The following is a 23,945-nucleotide window of genomic DNA, read 5'->3' on the forward strand; positions in this document are numbered from 1 at the left end:
TGAAATAAACTCCTCTCCAAATTATAACCACTAAAAAATGTCAATGAGCATTTATGATACTGTAGACCTTTAAGAATTTCAGCTCTAAATAAACTGATCTGACTCATATGGACAGGGGTTTTGGCAGAAGTGGGGTTGTCTAATATGCATGACACTGATTAAAAACATTCTAAATCCTGATGTATCTATGCTTACATCATTGCCAAAATGATTCATCTGTGTAGGATATATTCTTATTGCCAGAGATGTCACGTACCGTCTTGGCTAGAAACACACAGTCACATCCCATTATGGTGAACTCTCAGAGTTTATCCAAATTCTTTCCTATTCTGGAATTTTGTCAGGTTAATACTGCTTGACACGCATGGTCTTAAAATTTTCCATTCTAAATCTACTGCCATTTTGGCATTTGGCTGGGTCTGGCCTTATGTGACTGGCATCACACTGAGACTGTTTAGTTTGTTGAATTTTAAACCTATAATTGTTTATCACATTATAGACCTATTGTCGGCCAAGGAAATGTCTGGAAAGGAAAAAGAGACTTTTTCTAAGATACTTTTCCTTCTAAAGGAGGCCATATATTTTTAAAAGTTTTATTTGATCGTATATTAGTATCACAGAAAATCAAGAAGTTTTGCTTAAATCTGCTTAGTTTAGAAACTGGACAAGTTTATTGACTCATAGTGCAAAACGCTTTGCACTGCATTTCTTCTTGGTCATTTGAAATATTTATTGGCATTTTAGGACTGGTCATCAAAAAACCAGAATTAAACATTGGTCCTGAATGCAGCAGCATTTATGAGCATGCTCTGGCTTATATTCCATTTTACAATCAAATCTGAGAACGAAGAGTTTATCTGAGAAATACGGAAGGGCAACTATCCTAAATCCGGACGCTGTTGGCTTTACGAGCATGTTAAGCATCCGTTACGTGATGCAAAGTATTTATTGCAAATGGGCCTTAGCTACTAAAATGCGTAGCTTCCTTTCATGTTGTGACTAAGTAATTTGAGATCTCTTTGAGCTGAAAATGTACAGAAAGGTTGCCTACTGACTGTCAGCAGGGAAAACTACCATCAAATCAATGCATGTAACATTCCTCACAAATTACGAGCAAGGGTGTATGGGGCACTGTGGCGCTTGATCTCTTTAACGACAAATGCCAGATTTTTCTGAATTGAATTCATGTGAAGTTCACTGATACTGGGTCTCCCTTGCTAACAGCATCTTTCCATCTCTTACATCCCTCCCCACACCAGCACTACCTGCTGTATTCCTTTTTGTGTTGACTTCTACTTACAATATTTAAAACTTAAAAAAGTACAAAAATCAGTTTTAAGGAATTTTAAATATTGTAATTTATTTTACTTAATAAAATACAAGAAGTTTTGAATATTTAATTTCATTTTACTTATAGTGAAATTAATTTGAAGAAGTTTTGAATATTACTGTTTAGTTTTACTTAAAAATTAATTTTAAGGACCTCTAAATATTGAAATTTTGTTTTATGAATGCAGTTCATTTTCAGGAAGTTTTAAATATTGTATCATTCTCTGAGCTCACTGGTAACTACTTAAGAGTGTCATAAAACCAGGAATGATAGTCCTTTTTCTATCACTGACATCCTTTTTTCTTCCCCTTAAGAACCTGTCTCCCTTCAGTTTCCCATAAACCCTTATCCCCATTTATCTTCCTCCCACAAAAACAATCACATTAAAAAATACACTATTTTTAAAATGGAAAGCTAACAAACAAACAAACAAAACAACCCCCCAAGCATCTCACTAATCATGAGCAGAACATTTTAATTGAAATCTTGACTCAGGCCTCCGTGGAAGCTCCTCCTAACCGGTCCTTACTCACGCCTCAAGGAACCGCCCTGTATTCCACAGCTGACCCACATCGTCTTGGGGTTATCTTAGAGAGGCAAGTGATGCTGCCATCTCAACAGACTGAGTTCCGGAGGAAGTATGGCAGCCTCTCCTATGCTGAGTTCGGCAGTGATGAGTAAACCGATCTGGTAATTGCGCAGCATGCTCGGTCTCCGCACAGTGCCCCACTTTTCCACCAAGGCTGCTAGTATGTGTTTATTGCCTGGGTTTCAGTTCCCACAGGCCGCAGAGCATGGAAGGCCGCACGTAGTTCTGTGGCTCCGCCAGCCCCGCACATTATCATTTAACCATCATGCAGCTGAGATTTCTCGAGTAAACTCCTTTCTTTTCTACTACCCCCAAACAGGACACAAGGCATACTAATGAACTCCACCATAGTTTTTCCTCAGCCAATGAGAAATGCCACTTCATTTGTCATGTCAGCATCTGATTCCAAATGACATTTTAATTTTGCTAAAGGGATTGATGAGAAGTTGCCAAAGAAGAGGGGGAAGCTAACTGAATCCTTGGCCCACAAGAACTCTGCCATCAGGTTTGCTGGGCATGGCACCTTCAAAATCAGATGGACAGAGCAACTGACATTATGTTATGACCACTACAGCTTTACGTTGACAATTATCTCTATCAGGAAGTTCCTGCAGCCTCCAAGAGAGAACATAGTGGGATTCTCACACTATCATTTTAAAACGTTCTCCTGAGTTCATAGCAAAGACAGGAAAAAGTTACCTTCTTATTTATGTCTCACTTGTTGGCTTCAGAGTTCTCGTACGTTTACCATATCGTTCTGTGTGATGTTCGCATCCACTCAGTCCATCGGGTAGGGAAACCGAGGCCAGTGGACACTGTTCGCGCCCAACCTCTGTGCCCTCCCGTTCCCCATTCTTGAGCTCACGGAAGTCTTCTTACTCCAAATACTGGTAACCTGAGGGATTTCTCCAGCTGCAGGAATGTGCTTGGTCTTCCCTGGGAAGTGCTGGGGCGTTAATGACTCGGGGGAGAACCCTCAATGAATCATACATAGGGTTTCTGGGTACACTGCACAGCTTTCAGCCTCCTCACCCCTCAAGGAGACCTCTGAGGTCTCTCAAAGGTCCCCAGTGGGACTAAGCCACGGGTGCCCACAGCTTATGCTGATTAGCATACCCCGAATCGTCTTCCTTCCCTGTTTCATGTCCTCACTCCCATGCTCGGGTCTCAAAGTACTTGTATCTAAATCCTTGTCTCAGGGTCTGCTTCTGGGGAAGCCCAGCCTAAGGCGCTGGAGCACAGAGATTAATATCTGCTCAACACCATGCAGCTACTTAATGGAGAACCAGGCCTGGAACCCAGGACTTTGGACTTCCGGCACATTTACCAGATAAGGCTGCCTCTTGTGACCCAACACCACCTTATAGAACTGGCCCCAGGGCTTCTGGGCAAGAGGAGGAAGCCATAAATGAAACAAACTTGTTAGACGGCTTCTCCTTGCCTTTTAGGAACCCAGTCACCACCACCAGAAGGAGGAAACAGAAAAACAAAGGGTAGTAATTACCTAGCATGACGAAAGGGACTCCCAGGAAGGTGGAATTGTATTTCCCACCAGTAAGATTGATGATCCCGGCCGCAGTGAGAGTGGCCAGGCTTATGGTCACCAGCCCGAGCAGGCCCAGCCAGGGTTTGCTGCGGACGCAGTCCTGCATGGAGCAGCAGAGGATGGCCATGGTGGCCACCAGGATCAAGCTGGTGACCAGGTAGCGTTCTGATACGCGGCTGGTCTTCTGGAAATCTTCCCTCAGTGAGGAGGACGTGTAAGGGTACATTTTGACTTTGCCGTTAGATTTCTGGAACAGTCGGACGGTGTCGCAGAAGCTGGACTCCCACCTCTCTGCCACCATGTCGTTGAGACTGTTGATTGACTGCAGGTAGTAGGTGAGCTGGACGGCCTCTGCGGATTTCACTCGGTCCTTGCTGTGCACGGTGACGCCTCCAAGCTGATGCCCGTTGTAAACTGCCCTCCCGTCCTTTAAGTGAGTGATCGGGTACGTGATAGCAAAATTGGTCCGGTTGGTGGCCCGAGCATTCTTTAGCTCCTCCAGGACATGCACTATGTCGTCCACGATGCAAGTCTTATCGTTATTCAGGATACATATGTGAGCAAATGTGTAATTAAATCCAGGCCTTGGAACCTGGATCCTGGTCACAGCAGCATGCAACTATGGGGAAAAAATGAGAGTCAGTGTTGATTACCAAAAATAAGACAGTACTAAGTGACATTAGCTCTGTGGATTCAAACGTCTCTATTTTTTGTGGGGGAGGGGAAAGGGGGTCACTCATGCCATCTCTAAGCTAAAGAGTTCAAATTAAATGTTATAACCTTACATCAGAAGTGGGTAGTAAGGATGTAAAACACAGATTTGAACTTGTCAGAAATGAAAATTCTCAGACCTGGTAAGTCACAGTCTCTGGGGTGTGGCCTAGGAATCTGGGTTTTCACAAGCCCTTTGGGGGATTCTGATATAGCTAAAGTTTGAGGAGCACCACCATTATTTCTACACGTTGTGTGTTCTTTATGTGTGACTCAGTTGGTCTATAAATATCTGAAAATCGTATACTGGTCCACCCCAGTATAAGGTCTCCCCTTGAAAATGTAAAAAGTGAACTAAGGTGCAATTCCAAGTGCACAGGTCCCCTGTAGGCCCATCCCTTGCTGCCGATTTGTAGGGCAGCTAAATGATTTCCCCATTCAATGTAGTCGCTCTGTGACATAAAAGACAAGCGGTTCACCTTGAGGGCCCTTGTATTCTCTGCTTCCGTGGGAAGGGAGCTGTAACTGCAGAGCTTGGCTGGGATACATGGCAGTCATGCTAAGGGAACACAGTAGGATTTATTCCGCACACCTTGCCCTAAATCACATTTGCTGTGCCCGAGTTCTGTATGCCTGTGATCCAAGTGCACATGGGAATACAGACGCTCATTTAACAGCCCCTACTACGTGCAAGGCACAGTTCTAGGCCCTTTATATGGATTAAGTCATTTAATCCTTACAAGAAACTCTAAAGTAGGTACAAATACTAGCCTCATTTTACAGACGAGGAAGCTGAGACACAGAGAAGCCAAGTCACTTGCCCAAGGCCACACAGAGCTGGGCTCTACCAGGCAGTCTGGTTCCAGAACCTGTGCTCCTGGCCCCTCACCATACGCCTCTAGGTTGGCAATACCAGAAGCTAGATGAAGGTTCTTGCTAGCAACTAAATCCTGGTTTTGTGCTTTCACCGCCCCACCTCTAAAAAATGACAAGGGCTCAAGTTCAGACATGTAGGAGCGTGTGTAATCTAGTTTAAGGTGAGAAAATACGGCCTTCTCTCTGTGAAATGAGGCCATTAGTGGACATGTAGCTGAGTGTTAAACAAATGAGCACATCTAGGTCCATGCCTGGCACTGAGAGGGCTCTCCCAAGAGCAGAGCTAGCCGTTATTACATACCTGATGAACGAAGAACATTTCACACTTAAAGGGAATAAAAGCCTCGTATCCGGAGTTGCCGTACTGTTGCAGCACCATTATAGCTCATAACCTTCTGAGCGTCTCCATGACCCTGATAGATTTGCTCTTAAATCTGCTGTAGCTGGATTATTTGCTGAGACATTTTCCTGTGCATGCATGTGCCAGGGTGAGTGGGATACTGTGTTTTTTGAAAACGTCTGAGGGGCACCAGCTGTCAAAGTCCTCCTTCCTCACGTCTCCTCACGGGCCCCAACCCGTAAACACTGAGAGTGTGTTTTCATCCATTCTTCTCTAAGCTTGGCCCAGTGAATTTTGATTAAAAGAACGCCTAACTACAAAAAAAATTCCAAAATATGAAAAGTTACTTTGGAGGAGAGAAGAACCAAGAGGAATTTAAAGACAAGAGGGAGTTAAAAGAAAGACTTTGGGGGTAAGCTTCAGAATAGGCTAGAAAAGGAGTGGTATTGAAAGCATGCATATGTGTAATATTTAGTGCATTGTTTGTTCCCATGAACAGTCTAATAAATCTCCCTTAGAGTGATTACTAAATATGTCAAGAGAAAAAGATTGCCAAATAAGATGGTGCTAAGTCACAGGGCTGAACCCAGTTATAGCAAGGGGATATTTTCCATCCATTCTCTAAGGCGACCATGCCACGCTGGGTGGGGAGTTGTAAACTATTTAGTGATCTGCCAACTCTGCCGATCTACTGCTGGGACCCCCTGGGACCACAGACCAAAGAAAGCAGACATGCTGTTAACCCCTGTACCACCAGCTCATAGGAGGGAGGCTTGGAAAATAAGAACCTTACTGAAGTTTGAGAGGGAAGGTTTCTTAATTCTCAGTACCAGAACTGCTGTGAGATTCACCTGCTTTGAATTTCCGAAGGGAAGGTGGGTAGAACATGTGTCACTCTCGCTTCTCAGTGGCAGGGAGATGCTGGGTGAAAAAGCAGCCAGAGAAGGGGCGTTGGCTGAGGCCACCCACCTGGCAGGGGGAGTCTACTGGGATTCTACTGTGGGATAAGAGGTGAGAGGATAATGAGAGGTATGGGAAAGGAGAATGGAGACTCCCTCCTGGGGCTTTTGGGATTACTCAGTTCTGATCTTTGGTTCTTATGCCTACACGTCAGGTACACACACATTCTACTCTTGGCTGTCCACAGAGCCACGGGCAGACACACTACACGTGCTACTTGGACATCTACCTGTACAGGGTTTTAGAATGCCTTGATTTACTTTCCTAAAGGAGCCCCACTCAGGACAGCAGAGGCATTAGTAGGTGATCTTAGATTATATTCACAGGGGAAAATGGAAGCCAGAGATCAAAGCTATGCTTTTGTTTTTTTGGTTTATACTCACTTTAAATTTCTGCACTGAAAAAGAAAAAGCAACGTGAAAACGATGACAAGTTAGTTTACAGTGACTTCATCTTTGTCTTTAATCTTTGCTCTTAGGGGCAGAAGGGGGAAAGAAAGATAGGAAGACATCATAGCATGATAGTGAGATGGTGACCAAGACACCTCAGTCCATGAAATGGACAATCTCAATCCCTATAAGCTTATTATTAGAGACCCTCAGAAAAGAAAAGGAGAGGGAAATGACATAAAGTCATAGTCCTGACCCTTAATATAGTCTGAATCTGTCATGTGAATCAGCATATAATCCACGTTTCTATAACTATGTACAGATTTTGGATTATTCACTCAACACACATTGAATAAGTACTCATCAAATCTACTGTGTTGTCAAAATAGGATAATTTCCCTGAATTTAGGGTGCTCACACTTACACATGGAAAATCACATAAGAGATCTGACGTCCAAAACAAAGGGGCTATTCTAACAATGCCGAGCGCTCTAGTAAAGCCTAATCCAATGTCAGTGTTGATCGCAATGTGTTTATTGTTATTGTATTTGCCGCCAAAGAGGCCAAAGTGAATGTTAAATTGAGATTCGTTCTAGGGCTCTGAACATACTGTTTAAATTGTTAGATTCTTTTCTCTCATCACCCTTCAGGCTAAGAATGATGACAGTAATAGTAACTCGTCTGCTAAGCACTCTCTATATAGTTTTCAAAATTTCTTCAATACAAGACTCTATGGACATGGTTAAATCGTGATTCCCGTTTTATAGCTGGAGCAGTTGAGGCCTAACGAGTCTAGACCAGGGCAGCTTTAGAACTTTTGGGGAAGAATGAAGAATTGTCAGCCTACCTGGTTCAAATGACCGGCCTTGATGTGACTGAACTGTGGGATGGCCACATTTGGGGATCTGGGGTCCATTAAGAGAGATCAGAAATAATCCAAACAGCCAAACTTCATCTTTAGGCAGCAACGGAACATGGCAATGTTAACAGGTAATGAAGGGGATGGGTTTTGAACTTACTGAATTTTCTTATTCTCCATCCAGCCTCTTTAGTTGCCAAATGAAACTTCTAAAACCGCCTTACCAAGAAAAAAGACCGGGGGGCATAATGGAATCCAGTAATAGGAAGTTTTGACTTCAAGTCTGGCTTTTGCTGCTTAGGTAGGAGTGTCGGAGACCCTAGGAATGTCACTCTGCTTCTTCATGTCTCAGATTTTTCAGTAAAAAAAGGAGGTTGGTCTAGCTAATCTCCACGGACAATTTGGTTCTAACATGACATGATTCGAAGATGAGTGACACCCACAAAGTATACAACCAGATCCTCAGTGAGAGAAAGTTAACTTCATAAATATCAGCTTGAGATTTATTACAGCTGCTTGAAGTATGCTTTTCCAACACATTGAAGTTCTTTTTAGGTCAGTGACAGATCTGATAGTAGATGAAACCCAGAAAGAAAACCACAGGATAGGGAAAATAGGTTTACTGGGAAAAAAAAAAAAGATTCCCTTCTCTGAGTGATTTCCCGTGCTGGGGAGACACTGGCTCTTATAATCCCCTTCTGCCAGAGCCTGGGACAAAGCCAGTGTGGGCTGCTGGTCACGACAGGCCAGAGTCTAATTTCCTCTCTGCCTCTCCTTGGCACACTCAGATCTTCCTCAGAAGACAGCAGGGGCACCTTGTAGAGGAGAGTACAGAAGGGAACTGGGAGGAAGGAAGTGTCTGCTCCTGAGTGGTAATTGACATAGGAAAAATACCTGTGGGTTCAGAAGAGCTTTTCCATACCTTCCAGCTCTTTTTGTATTTGTTTCTTGTTGAAAAAGGTGAGAGAGAAGGCAGGAAGGCCATTAAGGCAGGGCAATTAACACCTCACGCTGTCCCCCAGCAAGCTCAGCTGTGCCGGAGGCTCAGAGGAGGTGGGGGGTCCCCAGGGGGGATCAGTCTGATGGCACTACCTTTATCAGCTGCCTTCCTTTCCTTATCTCACCTTCCCGCCCCCTCCTTCTGCCACTCCCAAATAAGCTGCGCACATGGGAACAGTTTAAAAGGGGAGCTTATTGGTTTGCCTTTCTAACCTATATCATTTGCCCCCAAATATTACCTTCAAAGTGATGCTAAATCAAAATTGCTTTAAAATGCTTTCAAGGAATATCTGGTTTTCATGCCCGAATGAAGTGTTTTCTTCACTGAGTCCCCTCCAAATTCCAGGCCTTGATCAGGGTCTATATGCTGCCACTGTAAGTGGGTAGGAACGGACTGGCAAGGTATCCTCACCCAGGACACAAGAAAGCACCTTGAAGTGGATGGGTCTGGTGTCTGCAGTTCATCAATTACGCTAGCTCCCTCGGTTTTATGTTCTGTCTCTGCATGATCTCACTCTCACCCACTCTCTTTCCTCTTCTTTTAATAGAAGTGTATTACATCAGAACATCAGTCGCAAGTTGGGGATTGTTACTGTGATTCATTTGTAGTGCAGCCAAAAGCAAGTTAGTCATGCCTTAATAAGTGGACAGAAATATCATTCTGCCTTTGAAACATAACGTGTTCGGAGGACACCAAATTTAAGCTGTGGATATAGCTAAACAAGTGACTATCCACACGCTTCCTTTATACACAGGTGCCTGGTGTCATGCTGACCTGCTCCAGTGACAAAAAACCCAAACGGTTACCTTTGTCAGTACTGCAGTGCCAGTGCAGGTCTGGGAGAGTGGAATGTTTCTGCTTCTCTCCTTGCTTTACCAGGGGGTAAACAGTGTTTTGCGGGTGCTGACACTAAAAGCCCCACATTATAATTCCCCAAACAGGTTGTTTGTCTTTGCAGCCTTGACTGAAAAGACATCGCAGCTTTGGATTTGAAGGAAATAAGTCTGCGATTTTCCAAACAAAATATAGTAATGACGAAGGAAAAGGCAATTGCAATATCTCATTGCAACTTTTGCCTGATTCCACGTTGGTCTGGATGAGAGAGAATGCAATGAACCACAGGTTCAATGCTCTCTTTTTTCCCGTAGTCTGGGAGAAAATTTGGCTTGCTCTTGATTACCAAAAAAAAAAAAAATTCCTTGATATGAAGACTCCTGGAAATCTGTAAAGTTAAACTTTCTGATTAGAGTGGTTATTTTTGAATCCTGCTGTCCTCACTTGACTTTCATGGTCAAGCTTAAACTCTGCTTGAGGAAGTTTGTGGGTCATGAGTTTTGCTAGGTAACTAAGAGAACAGGATGCTCTCAGAAATGGAAGAATATTAAAGCTGACTGGCTAAGAGGCAAAGAGAAGTCCCAAGGAGCCGAATGCCTGGGGGAACTGCCAACAACCCTTTTAAGATTTGGTCAGGAGACCACAAATAACTATGCAAGGGGAGAGACAAAATTAAAGGATACCGAGGACGTCTAGGTCTGGAGAACAACTGTGAACCTAAGTGGGAAAAGCACTGGATCAGGAGTCAGAAGACTTCAGTTTGAGTCCTTGTTCTGGGTCTTGCTGGCCACATGAGTTAGAGATAAATAAAGAATGAACTTTGGAAAACACATACCATGCCACTTCCCTGCCCTAAAGTCTCCAGTGGTTCCTCATCGTGCTGAGAGCAAAAACCCAAGTCCTGACTGTAGCCAACAAGATGATCCATTGCCCCTGGCACTTTCTACGGATTCCTATCTCACCATGCCCTAGTCACACTGCCTGTCTTTGCCATGAGTCTGCCTGGAATGTCTTCCCTTCAGATAGCATTACTTCCTTCACTTCCCTGCTCAGATGTAATCATCTTCCCTGACTCCACCCCCAAGTTAAAAAATAGCATCCCTCGTCATCACCATCATCTTTGCTTGTTTTAAGTTTTTCATGGCACCAACTATGATATGGCATTACATTATATGTAATATATACGTATTAGTTTCTTTATTCTGCTGTCCCCACTAGAATATGTTTTACCATGCTGGAGTGTTTGTCTCTTTGGTCTACTTCTACATCTCCATTACTTAGTTCCTGAAACATATACTCAATAGTTATGGAGTAAACACATGACTATAATAATCTTGTGAGTGAATGGATTTTAGTCTGTCTCACGGGCACAATGAGGGCCAGTGAGGTGATAGATGTGCATGCATATTGTAAACTCTAGAGGGCTACACAAAGGTAGTTCTTATTCAGCAGGGAAGCATGGAGTGGTTAGTATCTTCCAGCTGTCCAGACACAACCCTACAATTGATTCCTGATTCTCCTGGAGCCCGTGATCTTTCCCACGATTTGGCAACATCTTGTGCTGTAGTGGGAGGGACATGGGCTATGAGGTCAGAATGCCACCAGTTCAAATCCTGCTGCTTAGTGCTAGCTTTCAGGGCATAGATAGCTGCCCCTATCTCCTTACCACTTCAGTGCACACCAGCCCTGTTTCCAGCCTGATGTGGAAATAATGAAGCATTAACGTACTATCTCAATCCCAAGCAGGCTGGATCGATGACTCAAAACAGTTTGTGTATAAATAGCCCAGCTCCCTTGTCCCCAAGGTGGGCTGACTCTGCAACATGTGTTCCTCATTGGCTCCTGGAGTTGCGCAGTGGGATTAGGCTCCAGTTGCCCACGGAGTAACCGGCTTGACAATGTCCCCATAACTTACTTCTTCCCTTCCCCGTCTCCTGTTGCCATTATCTTATCAGTGCTTCCTGGGGTTGTCTTCCACATATACTACTTGCATCAGTTCCTTGACTGTGCGTCAACTTTAGCGGGAAACCAAACTAAGACAGTTACTTCAGGCATTTAATTCAGTTTCATTATCTGTAAAATGGGGATAAACCTGACCTCATAGGGTCATTATGAAGATCAAGTGTGATAACATAAAAAAGGTGTGTGGTCTGGCATTTAATATTGGGTTAAACCATATGAAATTTCCCCTTCTATAGGTAAAAGAGTGGTTCAGTATTGGCAATTTTATGTGGATCACCTAACCTTCAGCGAGGGTCTGTTCTTTCCCCTTTTAGCCCCTCCTCCTTTCCAAGAGTCCTGCCAGAACTCCCCTGGGGGGACGGGGTCACAGACAATTTTATTTGGTTTCCAAGGACCAGTTTGGTGGTATCAGGACAGGCTTTTAGGAAAAAGACAACAGTTTGGGGCTAGAATATCCACTCATTCATTCCCTTTTCCATGAGCGAAACTGAGACTTGCAGATACTGTGGCCGTGAGTCCCTGCATGCAACTGGAATGCACACTTTTAGCAGTTTTCAGCTTAAGGGAAAAAAATGCTATATAACCCACATCCCTGAACTATTTGGAACTGCAAATAATTGATAACAATATTAAATCTACAAAATTATGAACAAGTGTCTTCATCAGACGAGATCTTTGGCAATTTTTTTTCCTTCAAAGGATTCACTAAGTTTGTAATGGGCACGGAGCAAGGAAAAAGTTCCGCCTAATGACATGGCGGCGGCACTCCTGAGTGGTGGACCATGAGCTTTGTAAGAGCAAGTACTTGCTTTAATTCATAAAAGAGTGTGTTACCTGATAGTGCATGTTTTTCCTGGAAATGGTTTATTTTCTGTTTCCCAAACTACTGACCTTACAAAGCTACTGACCTTAAAAATCACAGGAGTGTCTCAGCTGCTGCCCTCCTTTTCCAGATCTGAAAAGAAGTCTTACAGAGCAATTGGTCAAGGCCATGATAGTTTCTGTGATTCAGCTTGCTAGGGCCTTGAATTTTCTGGGAGGTGCCAATGTTGGTGGCCTCGTGTGGCGTGGAGAAGACAGACTGCCTGGACTCAGTTGCCAGCTGTGGCTCTTAGTAGATATGTGATCCTGAACACTAAGCTGTTACTTAATAGCTCTTTCTGTGCCTCAGCTTCCTCATCAGTAAAATGGGGTCAATCATAGTACCTATCTCCTTAGGATTGTTGGAGGATAAGTGAGAAATTGAATGGAAACTGCTCGATATAGTCTGACACACAAGTGCTACCCAGTAAAGGTTTGTTAGCAAAAAAACCAAAATGAACAAACAAAAAACCCCCTTTCTATCCTCTGTTTTGCCTTGTCCCCCTTAATTTTTTTGTTTTACCCATAGAACTTCCTCAGTGTTTCTTGAAAAGTATCTTCAATGAAATGTAAAGGTGACAGATTTTTGCTCCCATCTTTACTAGAGACTAAAGGGTAAATGGGGTTAATAGCATGCATCAATACACATAATTGAAGAGAAGAGCTGGATTGTATGTGTTTACAAGTTGCACTCCCTAATTCCAGGATAAGCTCCCAGCCTGAAACCATTCCACCTTTTTCAGGTTAGCTTCCCAGTTAGATTACCGTGCACATCCGACTAGGAAGGGGACTATGGTGTGGGCGAAAGAAGGAAACTAAAAGGTGTTAACTGCCTATGAAGGGTTGGGCTTTGTGCAGAGAATGCTGCATCTATCATCTCATTCAGTCCTCACAGCAGTTCAGAGAGGTCAATGTTACATTGCATTTACAGGTGAGGAAACTGAGCCTCAAGGAACTTAACTTGCCCACAGTCACAGATTTAGTAAGTGGATCGGCCCAGATTTAAATCTTGGGCTCATAAGATTGTCTCCCAGTGGGGTTTTTTTTGGCACAGTAAAGATCTTACCCCTTCATCTCTGTGCTTTGGCCATTTGGATATTGATAAACTTGTTTTGGGGTGTTAGGCTTAAGCATGGTCAAGCCACAGAATGACATGGTTAGGGGCAGTTATGAATTAAAAGTGGTGATGACGTAGCAAAATCAAGGGGTCAAATGTGACAAAGCAGCCTAGGGGAAGCAGCAAGACTCTGACCTGTACTGAACAGTGAGACCCAGCAAATGCCAGCTATCTATGATAGAGACCTCAGAGAGAAGCTACAATCTCATTACTAGTGACAAGCACATGCCACTGGCTGGAGTTGCCGAAAACAGATGTATGAGGACAAGCCTTTCATCGGTCCAGATAGCATCCTTTGCATCTTGTGTGTTTTCTATGTGACTCTCCCCCCACCCCCCATACACACACGCAGAAGGAAAAAGAAAAAAATACGTTATAGAACATGTTTGTGAAAAGGGCCGGCAATTTGGGGGTTTATTGCAAAACATGAGATTTAAGTTGGGGGTGTACAGGATTTGGCTATCACTCCGCCACAAAGGCAGTTTAACATTAGAATATAAATGCTCCATGAGGGCAGGGACTCTGTTTCACTCCATACTGTATGGTACATAGAGGAAGCCCGACAAAGCCGTGCTGACTGAACCTTCAGTGTTTGTTCCTTCTTGCTGATTTATATTTTCTCTGGTGACATTGAATGATACTTCATTTGTACCCAAAGGCTACTGTTCTACCTGCATATCATTTCCATCTTAAATAAACAGATGACATTGAATTTAGTCCTGTCACTTACACACTGCAGACAAATGGCTGACCTCATTAGACAGACGGATATGGTTAGAATACAATGTAAAAAATGTAAGAGCAGAGAAACAATTTAGGTAGGAGATTGGGTAATTATGTGTTAAAAATAATTGGGTAATTATGTGTTAAAAATAATTATGTGTTATGCTTAATTATAGAGTAGTTTGAATTTTTTCTAGTGTTTTTGTTTGTTGGAGGGGAAAAGTTTTTTTTTAAATACAGAATAGTTTAGAGACTAACATAAAAGCTCCCATGTACCTATATCCAGTGTCATGTCTGTTTGAAGATTCTGGCCCTGGTGTTAATGCTGTCCATGTAGGTGACCATATAATTTATCATGCAAACTGGAACACTTTTTTTTTAATAATGTTATAGCCAATTATGTCTCAGGTTTTTTTTAAAAATTAATTAATTAATTAATTTTTGGCTGTGTTGGGTCTTCGTTTCTGTGCAAGGGCTTTCTCTAGTTGCGGCGAGCGGGGGCCACTCTTCATCGCGGTGCGCGGGCCTCTCACTATCGCAGCCTCTCGTTGAGGAGCACAAGCTCCAGACGCGCAGGCTCAGCAGTTGTGGCTCACGGGCCCAGTTGCTCCGCGGCATGTGGGATCTTCCCAGACCAGGGCTCGAACCCGTGTCCCCTGCACTGGCAGGCAGATTATCACCCACTGCGCCACAAGGGAAGCCCTGGAACACTTTTGAGAGTGCAAGAGGGCACTGGTAATTTCACAGGAATACCAGGCATAGAGTGGGACCATCATAAGCAAAGCACAGAGTGGGACCATCATAAGCAAAGCAGGATGTTCTCCCTATGTATGGGGGTCTCAGAGGGGGTAAGCACTGACGTGATTTCATCCATTTATGCCTCACAATGGGCATGAGATGGCAGTCCTTTGGTTTGCAGACCCATCACTGCTGATGGAACCTAGACTGTTGCAGGTGATGCTATCCTGTCATCAGACAGGCCTCTGGGAAAGGAATCTGGAGAAACTCCTTCCGTCTCTATCTACTTCCAACCACACCTACCTTCCCACCGTTGCAACTTCTTTCCATGTCACGGCTCTGATGTTTTGCAAGATTCAGCTCTCACATAGCCTAGTTCTGTTCACTCCTGCAGGGGTGGAGTGCATCCCTAGTACCCTTAGAACATTCCATCTTCCTGCCCTGAGCACACTGGCCTTGCTGGAATTGACAGATAGCTTCCCCTTGGTTGTCTTACTGACATGTGGCTTCGTCCAGCCAGGAGCCGAGGTTGCTTTCCATGTCCAAAGGTGTCACTCTGGGTGATTCTATCTTGCTTTAAGGCCGACAGTGGCGCTCAGACTTGGCTGATGAAATTTTTCAAGGCTCGCAGATGTGAAGACTGTGATGGGTCGCAGGCAGGTGGGAGGCCAGAGCATTTTTGCTTCGTTGGGAGTTAGAGGTCACACAGAAAAAGTCTTAGGCATTTCATCACCAGTTAAAGCAGTGAACCATCTACTCAACATGTACTAGGTGTCTACACTATGCTGGGCATTAATATAAGCCCTGGGGAGATAAAGAATATTGACATGGTTTTACCCTCAATAAACTTATTGTAGAGGGACTTTAGGCAGATTGTCAGAATTGGTTAGCACAGGCAAACCATAGAGTGAAGTAAAGTGCTACAGTTCTATAATAGGAGTAAAGGGGGCGTACACGGAGTCTAGTATGTTGGGGTGTGTGTGTGTGTGTGTGTGTGTGTGTGTGTAGCAGTGGGGGGTACAATGAAATACAAAGTTGGAGAGGAGACGGGCCAGATGAGGGAGGATTTTCACATTCAACAAATATGTATTAGTAACTATTTGTAAATCTTACATCAAGCCATGTGAACAAGATAGGTATGGCTCTGCCCTCACAGAGCATTCAAACTATGGGAGATACAGACAAGCAAAGAGGCAATTACAAAATCTGCATGGAGCCCTAAGATGGGAGAAATACTGGATATTAAGGGAAGGGCACCTACACCAGCCTTGCTGGCACCAGGGAAGTCTTCTTCTTGAGGAAGTGACTTCTAAATTAGCACTTGAAGAATGACAAGAAATTAACCACAGGCAGAGGCTTGGCATGGGTTCTGGAACTGGTGGGGAGAGTATGTGAGGTGGAGGCTACAGCATGGGCAATCTCGAGGCACAAAACGGATGTCGGGGAAAAGGAAGTGATTCAGGCTGGTCCGGGAACTGAGAGGAAAGGTCCAAACCACACGAAGCCTTGTCTGCTGAACCTGGAAGACAGGCTTTGTCCTGTCGGCGCTTGGGAGCCAGTGAAGGGTTTCAAACAGAGGATGAGGTGATCAGAACTGTGTCTTAGGAAGATCACTCTGTCTGCAACATGGTAGCTGGAATGGGAAAACTGGAGAGTGGAGGTGGGGAACTGGACTAAAATATTAATGCAGTAACTAGTTCATTGGTGAAATGAAGATCTGAACCATAGTGAGTAGTCATACTGGCGTGAAGGAGGCAGAAGGTTGATGTCTCTACCTTTTTACAGATTTGGACAGCTTAGCCCAGGGAGTAAGTCAGGTAGCAGAAACCGATGACAACTTTTAAATCTGCAGTATTGATTAAACACTTGAACTGCATTTCCTAGGTTTGGGTCTTAATGTGTCGTCTATCAACTGCATGTTTATAGATGTGCAGGTCTAGCCGATGTGTGGCCTTTCACTTTTCTGTGTGTATGACTGTAAAGTGCAGTCATAGACCATACAAGTGCAGAAGTTCTTGGCCAGTTGCTTCAAGTTCCTCTGTAGCAGATGTGGTTGGCACCTTGTTCTTATCCTCCAGCCCTTAGCTCTTGAGAACATACCTACCTAACCTTGAATCCCAGTACCCACCCCTCTTTGTCAGAGAGCCCACTTTGCCATCTGCTTGGCAGGCCAAAAGTTCTGGGGAATTACCGTCCCCTGGGAGCAGACCTCAAGCAATGACAGATGGGAGTTGGCATAGAAATACCCAGCTCCCTCCCCATGGGTGGGATTACTCATGGGTGAGTGTGTTTTAAACTGGTTCCCAGAGCTTCCCCAGTGGGTTGTGCTCTAGTTGCCCACAGCCTTCGTCTGCTTGATCACATACCCTTTGAGGCTCCTTCCCCTTTGTCTCACTGCCCTGCATCCCTTCTGGTTGCCCTTCAACTCCCAAATAAACTACCTTTACTTGATTTCTTATTTTAAGGTCTGCTTCTGGGGAAACCCAAACTAAGATGTCTAATAACACTCAAAGCCTCTGGAATTAGAGTTTCCAAGTCTCCTCAAAATACTAAAGCATTCTAAAACCAACCCCCCAGTTTCTTGTGTATTCAAGTAATGGTTATGTCAAAACTCAACCCTTAGGGAGTAAATTTATGATCTTTTGAGCTTCTCTTCATACTGTCTTTTGATGGTGGACACATTTCTTTGATATTGCCAACTTGCATGCAGTAGGTATGCAGCAAATACTTCTCAAGTGGCTCTGATATGTTCATGAATGTACATGTCCGGATGCTACCAACAGCACTTCTCCCTCATTTGGGGCAGAGTTCATTCTCTTCGTTAAGGTTTATAGCTAATCACATGTTGGGTCCAGGGTATATTGGTGACAAGAATGCACGGTAACCCCTCAAGAAAGGATTAGGCCTACATCCTGCCAGGAATGAACTATGAGATGACACGATCTCTCATCTTTCTTGCTGATGGTAAAGGAAGCAGGCATTTCTTTGGCTTTCCTTTATTTGAAAAAAAAACCACTCAGAGACACAGTTAGCAGCCTCTTTGCATGCTTCTGGAACATCTCAGCAGGTAAGGTCTCAGGCTTCAGTGTTCTCTGTTGACAGCAAGTGCTGGAATGTCACCCATGTTGGATGAGAGTCCCTATCTTTACATTTCTGGATTTCTGCTGTTATGGTGGTAGGTGTGTGGGAGAGACAGCTGATGTGTTCACTGGATTCCTTCCCAGGCAGTGATGTGCCCAGGGAGTATGTGCTGCCAGTACAGGTGTTGAAAGTCTCCATGATGGTGGTGTGTCAGATGTCAGTAAAACTGAGCTGATTTGCCTGCCAAGATTCAGACTGCTTTTCTTCATGTCGGTCCTCACCACTGTTGGATGCTCTGCTGGGATGGTGGTCTAACGCTTCCGCCTTATTAACAGGGTCACTGAATAGAATGTGTATGTGTGTACAGTGTTCATTAGTGAGGTATAACATGTATATAGGAAAGTGCACAAATCTTAAGTGTACAGCTCAATGAATTTTATATGTACGTACCTATATAAACATTGCCTGGATCAAGACACAGAACATCTACTGCACCCAGAAGGCCCCCTTGTGTCCTTTCTGGTCAATACCCCTACAACCCCCAGGGGAAGGTTATTCTGACTTCTATCAACATTGATCAGCTTTGCTTATTCTTGAGTTTGCAATAAATGGAATCATGCAGTATGTATAGCTGACCCTTGAACAACACAGGTTGGAACTGTGTGGGTCCACTTACATTTGGGTTTTTTTCAGTAAGTATATTCTACGGTACTACATGATGTGTGGTTGGTTGAATCTGTGGCTGTAGAACCACGAATCTGGGGGGCCAAACTGTAAAGTTATATATGGATTTTCAATCGTGCGGAGGGTCGGCATCCCTAACCCCTGTGTTGTTCAAAGGTCAGCTCTACTCTTTTGTGTCTGCCTTCTTTTACTCAGCCCACGGCCTCTGAGATTCATCCCAGTTGTGTTTATCTATAGCTTGGATTTTAATTCTTGCTGCATAGTATTTCACTGCACGAACATACCACAGTGTATTTTTTCATTCTCTTATCGATGGACGTTTTGGGTTGTTATCAATAAAACCGCGATGGGCATTCTTGTACAAGTCCTTTTGTGGACATCTGTACTCATTTCTCTCAGGTATATGCAGTGGTGTGTTGGTAAATGTGTAACAGTAAGTTCTCTAACAAAAATAGCTCTGACTTGTACGATTTGTAAATACCGCCACCATGACCAATTTCAAGCTACCAAGGGGATGTGGGTTAGGAAGAGATGTGCCCAGTCAGCTTTCAGGAGCCAGTGGGAGCCAGTCTCAGCATACCACTGGGTACAGAGACCAGGAGTGGAATTTCAGAAGCAGAGAGTAGGCATATATTTGGTTTAAGTTTTCCAAAGTGATTGTACAATTTCACATTCCCGCCATCGATGTATGAGGGTTCCAGTTGCCCCATATCCTCGGCAACACTTGGTATTATCAGTCTTTAAATTTTTTACCATTCTGGTGGGTGTGTACTGGTACGTCATTTTGGTTTAATGTGCACTTCCATGATGCCTGAAGCTTAGCGCCTTTGCATATGCTCATTAGCCATCTGGCTATCCTCTTTTCCAAAGTGCCTGTCCAAGCTGTTTGTCCCTTTGGTTATTGGGTTGTTGGGTCTTTTCTTTATTGATTTTTAAGAGAATATGTAAGTTCAAGACAAGTGGGGCTGGCTTGTAAAGAAAGCCAAAAAGAAGAGCTCCAGAGGCAGCCTGGTGTGCTGCAAAGAGCCTGACCTTGGGGCCACACAGACGTGATCACATCCAGCCAAGCTGGTGACTACCTGGTAACGTTGAGCATATGCCCTTCTTGAGCTTCAGTTTCCACGTCATCAAAATGGGCTTACTATCTAGAGTGCTGTTGGTTTCTGAATGGGACAATGTAAATGGAGTGCCTGGCAGAGGAACACATCACAGGTTCTTAGTAAATGTTGGAGCCTCGCCCCATCTCAATCAGAATCACCTGTGAGCTTCTAGTCACGAGGTACGTGATGGTTTTAATGCGTAGAAATCCCATATTCTCCCTGGCTGTCTAGTGGTGTCTTGTCATAAAGCTACCGCCTGTCTCATGACGTGAGGGCTTTATTCTTTGTGAGAAGTAGCATTTCTCTTTTTGTGGGAGGCACGATGGCAAGGTTTCCTAAGCATGATCTTTTGCAGTGCCTTATTTGATGTGAGGCAGGAAGGATCTGCAGGGCACCTTTTTAGAGCCATGTTCTCTGTTTAGGGGGAGAAGCTGCTGCAGAGCAGGACTAATAAGAAAGTGAGGCTGCTTTGGAAAGGGCTGCCGAGTGAGCAGCCTAGTTGTGGTCCCCAGCCCTCCCTTCTGGGACTTTGGACTTGTGAGGAGCGATGGACTCAGCTCAGGCATCACCCCCTCCAGGAAGCCTGCCCTGGAAATGCAGACAAGGTCCTCTCTGGTCCCCTGCGTGTGGACACATCTGTCTCATCACCTGCCATATTATAAGGACATCTTCTTTCAGCTCTCTGAGTCTTATTCTTTGTTATATCCCCACTCCCAGCACAGTGCAGGCACACAGTACTTAAGGCAGAAACGTTCTGGACAAGCCAACACACTCTTGCCCGAATCGCCTTGGCATCACCAGCATGCTTTAAACAGCTTCCACTTGCGTGGCCTAAAGCCTAGTTAAGTATTGAGAAGTGATCAAGCAAAAGAACTAGGTAGTTCTCAAATACTCGGGGGGTGGGGTGGGGGGGAAAGCAAAACAAACAAAAAGGCCAACAGACAAGCAAGAGGTACCAGAACACGTGGGGAATGGTGATTGCTACAATGAGTACATGTACTTTTATGTCTAAAAGTAAAGATGCGGTGACAATTTAAACACAAAACAAAACAGCCCTGTAATGCTTTTCCAGCCCAGCTCTCAAGGGACTACACAGGCAGTTATTAATATAGGCAGTTCTAGAAAGAATAGGACATTGGAATTTGGAATAAGGAGATTTTAAAATTCTGAGTCTATTATTTCCTCTCCCCTTTTCCATGCTGAAGTAGCTTTATCAGAATCAATATAAACCAGCCTGCAGATCTCAAAGTTGGTTCGGGTTCATTTAAGGAATGGATGAGCCCAGGCATTACTCTGTTACCTTGTAAGTAACATAGCTAGTAAAAGCTGAGACACAAACACAGAAGTATCCCTGTAAATGTCACCTTAGCGTTTTCCGTCTCACATTAGCCACTTAAATCATTGTTACACTCTTGTAATGTGCTTATTATATGTTATGAGGTGCTTCTGCACTATTATAATGGATATCGGTGAGCTTTGTAACTTCTCTTTTTAAGTTAAAAAAGGGTCAAAAATGTCTTTAATGGGGAAAACAGAAATGCTAAAGAACAGACCATTTTGAGATGGAAACACCTTCATGGTGCTTTGCACACAGCTTTATGAAGAGAGGTCCCAATAGGCAGCAAACAGCTCTCAGTGGGGAAACCCCAGATTGTTTTTACGAGCTGGAGACTGGTGGCATTGGCGGGTCACCCTGAAAAAGATAAACCACTAGCCATTGGCTGCTTCTGACTTGAAGCTCTGAGGGCATGGTGCACGGCCCCAGAAGCCCTTCTATGGAATCCGGGGGCTTATTAGCAGTGAGCACTGACTGCGGAGGCTCCGTTGCACCTGCTGGCCTGGTGACCCAGGAGATGTGGTGGTGGCGGTGAGGGCAGGGGGCGGGCAGGAGCAAGCTTTTGGATGGATTCCAGAAAGCAGCCTCAGCAACCCCAAAGGAAAGACTTGTTCACAGGAAAACGGGAACAGCATCTGCGTGGATTTGGGAGAAAGGTTGGGAGGGCCTTCCAGAATATGCAGAGGGGCCAACGGCAGTAAAAACAAGAAATTTCACCTTGTTCTCAAAGCATTTAGCCTAGCCTCCTGAAGACTTGTTTGTATAAATCCTTCAAAATTTGGGGTTAACAGAAAGTTGCTGTTGTCGTTGGTTTTCTTAAAATTGAAGTATAGTTGATTTACAATGTTGTGTTAATTTCTGCCGTCATCGTTTTTAGTTTTTAATACATTTATTTATTTATATATTTGTGGCTGCGTTGGGTCTCTGTTGCTGCGCGCGGGCTTTCTCTAGTTGTGGCGAGCGGGGCTACTCTTCATTGCATTGCACGGGCTTCTCATTGGGGTGGCTTCTCGTTGTGGAGCACGGGCTCCAGGTGCGTGGGCTTCAGTAGTTGTGGCTCATGGGCTCAGTAGCCGTGGCGCGCGGGCTCTGGAGCGCAGGCTCAGTAGTTGTGGCGCACGGGCTTAGTTGCTCCGCGGCATGTGGGATCTTCCCGGACCAGGGCTCGAACCCGTGTCCCCTGCATTGGCAGGCGGACCCTCAACCACTGTGCCACCAGGGAAGTCCCTGTCGTTGTTTTTAAATAAGCTGAAGTTATGTCTGGATGGCACAAACGAACTAAGGTTTTATTTTCATTTAAAAAATATATGTTCAGACAAGCCATGGGAAGACAGCTAGGTTGCAAGGATAATGGCTTTACACGTTTTAACTCAGAGTCTTACAGTTTTACTCAACATAAAACAAATGGAAGAGGAAGGGCTACCTCCCTAATTTATCCTGGCTGCCTCTCTGCTGCCTCCTCGTCATCCTCTGTGGTTCCAGCACGACTGGACTGAAAACCTGTGAGGTTTCCCCTGCACTTCCCGCCTCCTCAGTCGGAGCCAGCTGCTCTCAACCCTGCCCATGGGAACCACCTGTGGAACTCTACAAACTCAGATGCCTGGGCTCCCCCTCACACCTTTAAATCAGAATCCCTTGGCAAGGGCCCAGGTATCTGTATTTGAAAAAGCTTCCCAGGGGCCTACACACACAGCCAAGGTTGACGAATCCTTGAATCATTCATCACATCCTGTGGATTCTGCCTCCAAAATCTCTCAAATCCATCCTCTCGTGCTCCATTTCCATTGCTCCTGATTTGGTTCTAGCCCTTATAATCCATCTGGATGACAGAAACAGGTTCCTAACTCATCTTTTCTGCTTTTAGTCAATCCTCCAAACTGCCACCAGATTTATTTTTCTAGAACACAAATCCAAACCTGTCATCCCGCTGCTTTAAATCCTCCAATGGCTCCGCTCCGAATGAATGATGGAGCCCGTTTATTTCTTAGATGATGATGGACAACAGCTGCTCCTTATCCTAGGCAGGCGTTCTCTTAGCTTAAAATGTTTTCTTTTTAACTTTTTCTTTTAAAGTGATTTAAGACTCACAAGAAGTTGTACCTACAGTTCAGAGTTCCCATGTGTCTTATCACTCACCTTCCCCCTAATGATAATATCATACATAACCATAGTACATGATAAAAAGCATGAAACTGACTTGGTACAATCCTATTAACTCAACTACAGGCCTTGTTTGGATTCACCGGTTTCTACGTGCACTCTTTGTGTGTGTGTAATACTATGACATTTTATCACATGAGCTTAATTAATACGGTTTCAAAAGGATCTCTTTTTCTGTGTAGCAGTGGTTCTCAAGTCTGGTTGCACATTAGAATTTCCTGGGGGAGTTTTAAAAAGTACCCATGACTGGCCCTGCTCTAGGCCATGCTTTAGCCCAGCATTTCTCAGGCTTTAATTTGTACACAGATCAATTGGGGATCTTGTAACAATACAGATTCAGATCTTGTAGGTCTGGGTGGAGTCTGGATGGAGCCTGGGTGGAGCCTGCTGTCCTAATAAGGTCCCAGGGGATGCTGCTGTTGCTGCTGCTGCCAGTGTGAGGACCACATTTAGAGTGGGCCACCCCGTTGTCAGACCAGTGGAATGAGAATCTATGGGTGTGAGACCTAGGCATGGTATGTTTGAATTCCTCCAGGGATTCTACCGTGTAGCCAGGGTTGAGGACCACTGAGATACGTGATGGAATTCTAAGGCCATGTCACCCTTGGAGATCACACCATGCCAACCTCTCTTTGAACCATTCTAGGCCATTTCAGTCTCCTCTGATGAGCCATTCAGATGCCAAACAACTCTTGGGGTTAAGAAATCCTTGCTTCTATGTAATCCATATTCTTCTAAAATGTAAATGT

General features: G+C 44.4%; 1 protein-coding gene across 1 annotated transcript in view; it reads right to left on the reverse strand.

Moving 5' to 3' along the window:
- The window catches only part of PTCHD1 (patched domain containing 1), a 50,064-nt gene that overhangs the window by 9,446 nt on the left and 16,673 nt on the right, over positions 1-23,945 (reverse strand). The window contains exon 2 of the mRNA XM_060138023.1: positions 3,424-4,084. Coding sequence (XP_059994006.1) covers positions 3,424-4,084 — 661 coding nt within the window. The remainder of the gene's footprint in view (positions 1-3,423; positions 4,085-23,945) is intronic.

The sequence above is a fragment of the Lagenorhynchus albirostris genome, chromosome X (assembly GCF_949774975.1).
Source record: "Lagenorhynchus albirostris chromosome X, mLagAlb1.1, whole genome shotgun sequence".
NCBI lineage: Eukaryota > Metazoa > Chordata > Mammalia > Artiodactyla > Delphinidae > Lagenorhynchus > Lagenorhynchus albirostris.